General features: G+C 43.8%; 1 protein-coding gene across 1 annotated transcript in view; it reads left to right on the top strand.

Moving 5' to 3' along the window:
* Nucleotides 1–984: 984 nt before the first annotated feature.
* MACO1 (macoilin 1) overlaps nucleotides 985–12048 on the top strand; it is a 94766-nt gene continuing 83702 nt past the window's right edge. Inside the window, exon 1 of the mRNA XM_049774729.1 lies at nucleotides 985–1135. Within this exon, the coding sequence (XP_049630686.1) occupies nucleotides 1056–1135 (80 nt within the window). The 5' untranslated portion in view covers nucleotides 985–1055. The remainder of the gene's footprint in view (nucleotides 1136–12048) is intronic.

Below are 12048 nucleotides of genomic sequence, written 5' to 3'. Positions count from 1 at the left end.
ACTAAAGGGGCGGGTCCTAAGCCCTGCGCCTCTTTTGATTGGCCGCCGCGCTGTCACCACGTCGCTGGGAGCCGGGCAGGCTTGTCTGGGCGTGTGTGTATGTGTGTGCGTGCGTGTGTGTGTGCGCGCGCGCTTCTGTGTTTGTGTAGGGTTTGCTTTGTCATTCATACACCCCCGTCGCGCGCGGATGCGGGCCCTCCCGGCCGAGAGCTTCAGGAGCTTGAGGGGAAAAAGAGCCTCGACGCTGCCCCTCTCGAGGCTCCCGGCTGGAGAAGGATGCTTGCGAGAGCGCTCCTTACATAATGACGCGACTGCCTGAAGGAAGAAGCACATGTCAGCTCTGCAAACAGCACATGCCACCAACTTGGGGGGGGGGGGAGGACAGGAGGGCGGCTCATGATTTCATTTTTTGGGGGTGCTCAATATCGTCGTCTGCGAGAACCAGAGCGCGGCAGGCTGGTGGTACAAATGACAACACGACGGAACACCACCCCGCCACAGCAGAAGGCCCCTTCTTCGCCCAGCGAGGCTAATATAAGGATGTGATATTTATAGGGCTATTTATAAGCCTCTATGGAGCTCTCTTCTGATTGGCCCAGGCGGCGGCGCAGCGCCCACGCTGATTGGTGCGCTCGGCTGTCCTTCAAGTGGGCGGGCTCTTGACGCCGTGCGGCCCGAGCGGGCTCTGGGATTGGTCGGCAAGAGCAGCCGGGGCGTTTCAATTGGCTGCGCGGCCCGTCCGTCAAGGCGCAGGAGGCGGGGCAGTTGGCCGGGCTGGCTGGTGCTGGGGCGGGCGGGCCCCGGAATTGTCATTTCTTTGTTTCCGAAGGCGGAGGAGGCTCCGGGCCCCCCTCCCGGGCCCACTCCCCCCGCTGTTCCCCGGTGCTGGCTCCATGTCGGTGTGACCTGCTCCGGAGGAGAGGGACAGAGGGAGAGTCCAGGCCGAAGCGGGGCGGGCGGGCGGACGGGCTGCGGCGGCGGCGACAGCGGAGGTGAAAGACGGCGGCGGTGGCGGCTGCGGCGGCGGCGCGGGCTCCCGGCCCCTCAGCGGGAGGATGAAGCGGCGGAACGCCGACTGCAGCAAGCTCCGCCGCCCCCTCAAGCGGAACCGGATCACCGAGGGCATCTACGGCAGGTGAGCGGCGCCGCCCCCGCCCGCCGCCCCGCCGGAGCCTCGTTATGTAACCCGGCCTAGGCCGCACGCCCGCGGAGGTCGGGGGGCTTCGGCGGGGAAGCGCGGCCTCCGGGGGCCTCGCCCCGCGGCCCGGCCTGGGGCGCTGGGGTGGGGGTCCGCTGCCCGGGCGCGGGGCGTGGCGTGGCGCGGCGCGGCGCGGCGAGGGCGCGGCGGGCGCGGGCTGGAAGGTGTCGCCGTTGGCTCGGCTCGCGGCGCGCGGGCCCCGCCGCGCGGGGGGGGAAGGGCATCCATCGAACCCCCTTAGTCCTGCATGCCTGCACGCGCACCCCTCGCAGGCTCTGCAGGCTCACGGGGATCTCCCCCTCTCCCCACCTCCTCAGGCGCAGATTCGGGCCTGGGAGACGGGGCCCGAGCCTGGAGGGAGGCGCGTGGACCACTTGCGCCGAGAGGGGAAAGGCTGGTTGGCAAAGTTGGGAGCAACCGGGTGTCCCCCAGGTCCCTCGACCCACTGGGCAGGTGGCCACGCTGCCTGGGCTTTCTGTCTCTTGGGGATCTCCAACTTGGCACCGAGGCTGAAGCTCACCCACTCACCCCGTCCCCCCCATGCCCCCAGTGGTCTCTTACTCCAGACTTGGGAATCAATGTTTTTTTTTTTTTTTTAATTTTTCTTTTTTTCAGCAAATATCTTGATAATTTAGAGTGGTTTTCTAAGAACCATTGAAAAGGGACTCTTTTTCCTCCCAAAGGGGGGGGAAAAAAGCCATGTCCTTTAAATATAGTCTTTGGAGTCTGCAACTCCAAGGATTGGGAAAAGGACGTGAAACAGGTTCAACGAGACAACTTTAGGTTTAGGGACAATCGCAGTTTCCCCAGGCAGAATTTCTTTCTGTTCCATGTTTCTGTTTGAGTCTTCTCAGAAATCATCCTTACACGGTACTTTTCCCAGATCAAGGCATGATTTTTCGTGGAGGTGTGATTCGTTCGCAAAGTGAGATATTCTCTCTCTACCTGTGGCTGTCTGGCTGGATTGAAAGCTCCGGGTGTTTAGTTCTAGTCTGTGGGACCAAGAGAACTCTGAAGGAGCTGATGTCACTGGAGGTGTCTGAGTGTAACTGGACACCTTGCACATGTTGTCTACGCAGATGGAGTGGTTGCAGCTTCACCAGCAGATGATTGATGAACACGTTGGCTGCTTCTTGATTTTACATTTAAAATGTTAAACTGAAAAGGTTCTTGGATATATCCTGACAAAGGAGCTATAGATTGTAGGACTAATTCAGGAGATTGTACCCAGAGTCCTAATCTGTTCTGTCAGTGGAACTTTGCAGTAGTGAGTAAAACAGATTAAAATCCACATGGACTCTATAAGACTTGACTATTTTAACTATAAATGTAAACACATTTTTCCGACAAAATTAATGGAGGGAAAAGCTCTTCAAGTTGCATGAACTATTTTTTCTTGAGTAAAATAAGTTCCCCCACTCCCCTTCTGAAAAAGATTTGAACAACCTAATACTTAATAGTGGCACAAGAACAAAAAGGATATGATGCGGAGTTGGTAGACCACAGACAACAGTGGCATTTGAATGATAGCTACATGATGATGCACTTTCATTTATAGCAAGAAAATGGGAATCCCTGGTTTATAGATCTTACGTTGTTATTCGATTTTTCTTCCTTTTTGAACAGATTTGCCCAGTGCAGTACCTTCATCCACAGTAACATCTTTTTGATGTGAATGATTGTGAAGAATGTATTCATTGTCTATCACTTTACAGATGATCTTTTGGAATTTGAGTTTTATTACCCTAAAGACTGATAGTAAACATCCTATGCTAGTTACTCAGAATGTTATCTGTGGAAAAAAAAATACTGCTTCAGCTCTTCATTCCATTTGCTGTCCTCCATTGGGCTCTTTTTTGAGTTAATAAAGGCCCAAATATATACCTTTATGGGACAATATATATCCATGGTCTATCAGATGAATGTTTTAATTTACTTATCTCTTTTTTTTTTTTTTTTTGGGTCACATCCAGGAGCACTCAGGGGTTACTCCTGGCTCTACTCAGAAATCACTCCTGGCAGGCTTGGGGGACCATATGGGATGCTGGGATTTGACTTTCTGCATGCAAGGCAAACTTCCTACCTCCACACTATCTCTCCGGCCCCTAATTTACTTAACTTGTTCTTACGCTGTGGAGTGCTGAACTGAAAAATAAGGTCATAGGTGTTTTTTCCTTCCCAATTTTATTTAAAAAAATTTTTTTTAAAAAGGGATTTAGGGGCCAGAGAGATAGCACAGCAGTAGGGTGTTTGCCTTGCATGTAGCAGATCCAGGATGGATGGTGGTTTACCGACATCCCATATGGTCCCCCGTGCTTGCCAGGAGTGATTTCTGAGCACAGAGCCAGGAGTAACCCCTGAGTGTCACTGGGTTTGACCCCCCCCCCAATAAAAAAGGGATTTAGGAAATGTTCAGTTTCTAATGCAACATATTGAATGGAATAGCAACAGGTGTTTGAAGAGTTAGGAATATTTAGATTTCTATTTCTGTTTAATTAAATTTATGCTCAATATAAATAGTAATTTTTATACCATTTACTGTCTTGTTTCTTAAAATCTGGTGGGTGAATTTTGGACTCATTCAAGAGAGTTGTGTTTTTTTCTTCCTGAAACTCTTGTTGACAACTTGAATTATTACTGTGTTGTTTCATAGCCTAACCCTTCATGAGCCTGTCATTTTCATGCTCTCAACTTGTACAGCTTTCAAAATTCTGACTTGTTAAAAAGACAGTTTTGATGAAGGGAACACTGGATTACCAAAATTAGAAAAAAGGATCTAGGTTTAGATTCAAAATCCCAGCTCTGCCACTTTGGACTGGCAAGGACTAGCTTTAGGCTACAGATTATGAAATTCTTTGTAAATTTTAATGTGTTATACAAGTATTATTGAACATGTTGTTACAATTAACATGAGTTTTTAATTTTGGAAGGTGGGAAGAACTAAGATTTGATAAACATATAAACAAAAATTGAGTAACTCAATGTAACTTAATTTTCAGAGGTTCTAGGGTGTTATGGCAGTGATTCCATATTCTGTCTTCACATATGTTCCAGACATTACCAGCAGTAATATCTAATTACAAGCAGTGACTTGTCAGGTGAGGTAGGGTTGGAGTGTTTATTTTTTAAAAGCCTTAACCACCTAAAGGTGGTTCATCCACCTTTTACCTTATCATATTCTCCACTCCCACCCCCTGAGAATTACTGATGCGTAAGGCATCTGCTTTGCAAGAGCTAGCCTAGGAGGGACCTCAGTTCGATCCCCAGGTGTCCCATATGTTCCCCAAGTCAGGAGCGATTTATGAGCGCATATCCAGGAGTAACCCCTGAGTGTCACCGGATGTGGCCAAAAAACAAAAACAAAAACAAAATAATTGCTCTATTAAAAAAAAAAGAAAATGGAAGCAGAGACATGCATAAAGTTTTTGTAGTTATAATTATTTTTTGTGCAAGTAAACACATTTCCTCCTCTATTAGAAAATGGTAGTTCAGGGGCCGGAGAGATAGCATGGAGGTAAGGCGTTTGCCTTTCATGCAGGAGGTCATCGGTTTGAATCCCGGCGCCCCATATGGTCCCCCGTGCCTGCCAGGAGCAATTTCTGAGCCTGGAGCCAGGAATAACCTCTGAGCACTGCCGGGTGTGACCCAAAAACCACAAAAAAAAAAAAAAAAAAAAAAAAAAAAAGAAAATGGTAGTTCCATTTGGATATTATTTGGTAGATTGTTTTGGATCTGGGAATGCTGTTAAAAATTTATGTGTAAAATTTTTTAGCACTCTTCCAAAATAACTTAACAAAATAGGTATATTTTTCTTTTGGATAACAGGCAAAACCTTTAGTAAGAATTTAAAATAAAGGCTTGTGTTTAAGTTTTGGGAAACTATTGTAATTTAGATACTTGTAGTTGAAAGAAGTACCTTTTTTTTGGGGGGGGGGGGAGGCCACACCCGGTGGTGCTCAGGGGTTACTCCTGGCTATCTGCTCAGAAATAGCTCCTGGCAGGCTCGGGTGACCATATGGAACACCGGGATTCGAACCAACCACCTTAAGTCCTGGATCGGCTGCTTGCAAGGCAAACGCTGCTGTGCTATCTCTCCGACCCCAAGAAGTACCTTTTCACTTGAGAATTTATGAATGTTTCCTGTCTTGCTGGTATCTGCTTGTGTTGAAGCTTGGTATCTGAAGTTTTTTAGTGTAGTTTTACTCATTTTTACAGCTTAATGCCATTAAACTTGAATTGAGGACTCAAGCTTTTCATTTATATACATACTATAAACACACATATACTTTATATTTACTTTAGAGGTTTTTTTTTTCGTCCCTTTTGGCCACACCTGGTATGCTCAGGGCTTTCTTGTGGCTTTGCTCTCAGGGATTATTCCTGGTGGTGTTCACCTCATCTGAGGTGCTGGTGGTTGAACTAGATAGACGAACATCCTACCCACTTTGCTATAGCTTCAGTCCCTTAATTTAGTTTTTGTTTTGTTTTGTTCTAACTTTTTTAAATGATCAAACTTTACATTGTTCTTAGCTTCATTATTTCCTTTTTCATACTCCTGCTTAAGTTATCTGGTCTCTGGAGATTACACCTTACTGCTTTTCCTACCTTCCTAATGTTTCCTATGCCTAGTATTAGACTCCTTTGGGCTATGCTTATTAAAGCCTCTGGAGGCTGACAGGACCCTTGGCTGCCTTGATTGTACACGTGTTCTGCAACTGAAACCCCAGATACCATTGTTGCAACCTCATAGCCTAAAAACATTTGGCAATCTTGGCAAGCTTTAATTTCAACAATGCCAGGTCTGAAATAAAAGTAATAAGACATCATTGTTTTAGAGAGGTATTATAGAAGGGGTAACTATAATGGAGAAAGAAAAATTTGGGAGGTGGCAGCTGAGTATACGTCCCTAAAGTTGTAGTATCAATATTAGTGTTTTGAATCTCTGGACTACTTAAAGTTTAATACTGTTATCTCTATAGGAACATACCAACTTAACTTAATGAACAGCTAACAAGAGTTTAATAAACCTTCTCCATTGTATTAATAACTTCATTGGGTATACAATAATTTTCACAGATGTGTTTGCTACTGTACATACTTTTGTTTTTTTTGGGTCACACCCAGCAGCGCTCAGGGGTTACTCCTGGCTCCATGCTCAGAAATTGCTCCTGGCAGGCACGGGGAACCATATGGGATTTCTGGATTCGAACCAATGACTTTCTACATGAAAGGCAAACGCCTTACCTCCATGCTATCTCTCCGGCCCCAGTTGTACATTTTCTTTATTTTAAACTCTCTTTTTATATTTTTAATAACTTTACCTTCAGTTATCTGAAATGTATTGTGGTCAACTGTGTCATCTATGTGATGCATTTTCTTTAAATAAATTAAGAAAAAAATTGGGGGGCCAGGCGGTGGCGCTAGAGGTTAGGTGCCTGCCTTGCCTGTGCTAGCCTAGGACGGACCGCGGTTCGATCCCCTGGTGTCCCATATGGTCCCCCAAGCCAGGAGTGACTTCTGAGCTCATAGCCAGGAGTAACCCCTGAGCGTCACTGGGTGTGGCCCAAAACCCCCCCCCCAAAAAAAAAAAAAAAAAAAAGAAAAAAATTGGGAGTGGTTTGTGCCATAGTTGGTGGTGCTCAGGGGCTATTTTTGGTTCTGTGCTCTGTGGCCCCTTCTATAGGTGCTAGGAAACTATGTATATGTGTGGCTTGGGATAGAACCAGCCCCACAAGCATTGCGACTAAACATCTTAATCCCTACATAATGTCTCTGGCCCCAAGAAATCAAAGGTTTTTTTTTTTTTACTGTTAAGTATTTTGTTAAACCTATTTGTTATTTATACAAAATAAAATTTCAAATATCTGCCATAGAGGAATGCTTGTACTTACTTACTTTTTGTTAGTAGAATACCGTTGGAAAAGTAAGTACTTTTTCAAACTTATGATCCTTCTTGTCTGAGCACTCTTGGCAGTTAAGTGTCATTAGATGTGAAAAATCGCTATAAATGCTGCTCCTAGTAAACCAGGGAAAGAAGGGACTCTGAGCTATTTCAGATGTTTGTTTAAAAGTTTCCTGTTCCAGGGTCAGAGTGATAGCACAGCGGTAGGGTGTTTGCCTTGCATGTTGCCGACCCAGGATGGAACCGGTTCGATCCTCAGCATCCCACATGGTCCCTCGAGCTTGCCAAGACCGATTTCTCAATGCAGAGCTAGGAGTAACCCCTGAGTGCTGCCAGGTGTGGCCCCAAAACCAAAAAAGAAAAAAGAATTTCCTGTTTCAGGGCTAGGGCTGGAGTGATAGCACAGCAGGTAGCACGTTTGCCTTGCATGTAGTTGACCCGAGTTTCAGCCCTGGCATCGCATGAGCTTGCCAGGAGTGATTCCTGAGCCCAGAGCTAGGAGTAACCAACCCCTGAGCACTGCCAGATGTGGCGTAAGCCCCCTTTCCCCCATAAAAGGTAATTTTTCCTGTTTTTATCAGTATTATTATTTTTTTTTTAGATTCTTCATGGCCTCTTTAAACCTTACAAGATTTGTAATGAATGAATTAATTTTTTTCTTGCGTGCCCTCGTCAAGGAGAGAGTCCACAGACCACTTTCTCTCTCTCTCTCTCTCTCTCTCTCTCTCTCTCTCTCTCTCTCTCTCTCTCTCTTTGTTGTTTTTGGGTCACACCCAGCGATGCTCAAGGACCATATGGGATGCTGGGGATCAAACCCAGGCCCATACTGGGTCAGTTGTGTGCAAGGCAGACACCCTACCGCTATGCTATCACTCTGGCCCCATCTTTCTCTTTCTTTTTTTTTTTTTTTTTTGGTTTTTGGGCCACACCCGTTTGACGCTCAGGGGTTACTCCTGGCTATGAGCTCAGAAATCGCCCCTGGCTTGGGGAGACCATATGGGACGCCGGGGGATCGAACCGCGGTCCGTCCTACGCTAGCGCTTGTAAGGCAGACACCTTACCTCTAGCGCCACCTTCCCGGCCCTCCATTTTTCTCTTTCTTTCTTTCTTTCTTTCTTTCTTTCTTTCTTTCTTTCTTTCTTTCTTTCTTTCTTTCTTTCTTTCTTTCTTTCTTTCTTTCTTTCTTTCTTTCTTTCTTTCTTTCTTTCTTTCTTTCTTTCTTTCTTTCTTTCTCTCTCTCTTTCTTTCTTCTTTCTTTTTCTTTTAATATCTTTATTATTATTATTTATCTTTATTCTTTATTATTTATTATTTATGATTACAAACATGTTTGTAGTTGGGTTTCAGTTATAAAAAAGAATACTCCCCTTCACCAGTACAACCTTCCCACCACCAATGCCCTCATATCCCTCCTCCTGCACCCTTGCCTGTATTTGAGACAGGCATTCTATTTTACTCACTCACTACCCTTGTCATGATAGTTCTGTGTGTGTGTGTGTGTGTGTGTGTGTGTGTGTGTGTGTGTGTGTTTTGGCCACACCTGGCAGCGCTCAGGGATTACTCCTGCGCTTAGAAATTGTTCCTGGCAGGCTCAGGGGACCATATGGGATGCAGGAATTGAACCCAGGTCCATGCTGGGTCTGCTGCATGCAAGGCAAATGACCTACCACTGTGCTGTCATTCTGGCCCCTGTCATGATAGTGGTAAGTGTAGTTATTTCTCTAACTACACTCAGCATTCTTTTTGGTAAGCTTCATATCGTGGGCCAGTCCTTCTAGCTCTCATCTCTATTGTCTCTGGCTATTATTACTATACTGACTTTTGTTCTTCTTAAATCCCAAAGATGAGTGAGACTATTCTGTGTCTATCTCTCTCTGACTTATTTACTCAGCATAATAGTTTCCATGTCCATCAATGTATAGGAAAATTTTATGACTTCATTTTTTCTGACGGCTGCATAGTATTCCATTGTGTATATGTACCAAAATTTCTTTAGCCACTCATCTGTTGTTGGGCATCTGGATTATTTCCAGATTCTGGCCATTGTAAATAACACTGCAAGCACTGCAATGACTATAGGTGCACATAAAGCATTTTTGTATTTTTTTTTTTTGTGTGTGTGTGTGTTCCTGAGGTATATCCCTAGGAATGGTACAGCTGGATCATATGAGAACTCAATTTCCAGTTTTTTGAGGAATCTCCATTTTGTTTTCCATAAAGACTGGACTAGATGACATTCCTGCCAGCAGTGAATGAGAGTTCCTTTCTCCCCACATCTCCGCCAGCACTAATTGTTCTTGTTCTTTGTGATATGTGCCAGTCTCTGTGGTATGAGATGATACCTCATTGTTTTGATTTGCATCTCCCTGATGATTAGTCATGTGGAGCATTTTTCATGTGCCTTTTAGCTATTTGTATTTCTTCTTTGAGGAAGTGTTTGTTCATTTCTTCTCCCCATTTTTTTTTATGGGATTAGATTTTTTTTTTTTTTTTTGGTTTTTGGGCCACACCTGGCAGTGCTCAGGGGTTACTCCTGGCTGTCTGCTCAGAAATAGCTCCCGGCAGGCACGGGGGACCATATGGGACACTGGGATTCAAACCAATCACCTTTGTTCCTGGATCGGCTTTTGAAGCCGCTGTGCTATCTCTCCGGGCCCAGATGTTTTTTTCTTAAGTTCTGTCAGTACCTTGTGTATCTTCGATAGACCCCTTATCTATGGATATTGAGTGAATCGTTTCTCCCATTCTGTGGGAGGTTTTTGTATCCTAGCCACTATTTACTTTGTGATACAAAGCTTCTCAGTTTAATATAGTCTCATTTGTTTATCTCTGCTTCCATTTATTTGGACAAGGATGCTTTCTCCTTGAAGATGCCTTTAGTCTCAATGTCATGGAGTGTTTTACTTATGTGTTCTTCTATATACCTTATAGTTCCAGGTCCGATATCACGATCTTTAATCTATTTGGATTTGACCTTTGTGCACGGGGGTAGGTTAGATGTAGGTCCAAGTTTGCTTCTTTGCATGTGGCTGACCAGTTGTCCCAACACTACTTGTTGAAGAGGCTTTCCTTGCTTTATTTTGCATTTCTTGCCCCTCTATCAAAGATTAATTGATTGTATGCCTGGGGAGCATTCTCTGAATATTCAAGTCTATTCCATTGATCTGATGGGTCTATCTTTATTCCAATACCATGCTGTTTTAATGACTATTCCTTTGTAGTACAATTTAAAGTTGGGGTAAGAGATAACTCCCATCTTTTCCCTAAAGGTTGCTCTAGCTATTTGTGGGTGTTTATTGTTCCAAATGAATTTCAAGGGTGTTTGATCCACTTCTTTGAAGAATGTCATGGTTATCCTAAGAGGAATTGCATTACATTTCTACAGTACTTTGGGGAGTATTATAATTTATTGAAGATAATCCTACCAATCTATGAACAGGGTATGTGTCTTCATTTCCTTGTGTCCTCTTTTATTTCGTGTAGCAGTGTTTTGTAGTTTTCCTTGTATAGGTCCTTCACCTCTTTAGTTACATTGATACCAGGGTATTTGAGTTTGTGTGGCAATAAAGTGAATGGGATATTTTGTTTGTTTTGGTTTTTGGTTTTTGGGTCACATCCAGCAGCGCTCAGGGGTTAGTCCTGGCTCTGTGCTCAGAAATCGCTTCTGGCAGGCTCAGGGGACTATATGGGATGCCAGGAATTTAACCAGGGTCTGTCCAGCATTGGCATGTGCAAGGCAAATGCCCTACTGCTGTGCTGTTGCTCCAGCCTGGATTGTTTTTTTTTTAATGTCCATTTCTTCTCTATCATTATTAGTGTATAAGAAGAATATTGATTTTGCATGTTAATTTTGTAATCTGCCACTTTACTATATGAATCTATTGTTTCTAGAAGATTTTTTGTTGTTTTCTAAATATAGTATCATGTCATCTGCAAACAGTGAGAGCTTGACTTTTTCCTTTCCTATCTGGATGCCCTTGATATCTTTTTCTTTCCTAATTGCTATGGCACGTACTTGCAGTATTATATTGAATAGGAGTGGTAAGAGGGGGCAGCCTTGTCTTGTACCAGATTTTAGTTTATCTCCACTGAGTTTAATGTTTGCCATTGGCTTGTCGTAAATGGCCTTGACTATATTGAGAAAAGTTTCTCCTTTCCAATCTTCTTGAGAATTTTCATCGTGAATGGGTGTTGGACCTTATCATATGCTTTCTCTGCATCTATTGATGTGATCATATGGTTTTTTGTTTTCTTTTGTTGATACGATGTATTATGTTGATGATTTGCATATGTTAAACTATCCTTGGATCTCCGGAATGAAGCCTACTTGATCATGGTGTATGATACTCTTTTTTTTTTTGGTATGTATGATTTCTTGATGAGGCGTTGGATCCTATTTGCTAGGATTTTGTTGAGAATCTTGGCATGTACCTCTATTCATCAGGAATATATCAGAGATATATATTCATCATCTGTAGTTTTCTTTTTTTCACATCATCTCTATCTGATTTTGGTATCAGGGTGACGTTAGCTTCATAACAACTATTTGGTAGTGTTTCTGTTTCTTAATTTCCCGGAATAGCCTGAAGAGTATTGGTAGTAGTTCCTTTTGAAAGGTTTGAAAGAATTTGTTAGAGAATCCCTGTGGGCCAGAGTTTTTGTTTTGGGAAAGACTTTTGATTACCATTTTAATTTCTTAAATAGTGATGGGTATATTTAGATATGCTAGATCATCCTGGTTCAACCATGGAAGATTATAATAATCCAATAATTTATCCATTTCTTCAGCTTCTCATGTTTCGTGGCATATTGTTTCTCAAAGTAGTCTCTGATTACCCTTTGAATTTCTGTAGTGTCTGTAGTAATCTCCCCTTTTTCATATCTAGTTCAATTTAGTTTCTCTCCTTTGTGAGTTTTGCTAATGGTTTATTGATCTTGTTGATTGCTT

Source organism: Suncus etruscus, chromosome 6 (assembly GCF_024139225.1).
Source record: "Suncus etruscus isolate mSunEtr1 chromosome 6, mSunEtr1.pri.cur, whole genome shotgun sequence".
NCBI classification, from domain to species: domain Eukaryota; kingdom Metazoa; phylum Chordata; class Mammalia; order Eulipotyphla; family Soricidae; genus Suncus; species Suncus etruscus.
The sequence above is the reverse complement of the archived record's forward strand: the minus strand, read 5'-3'. Positions and strand labels throughout refer to the sequence as shown.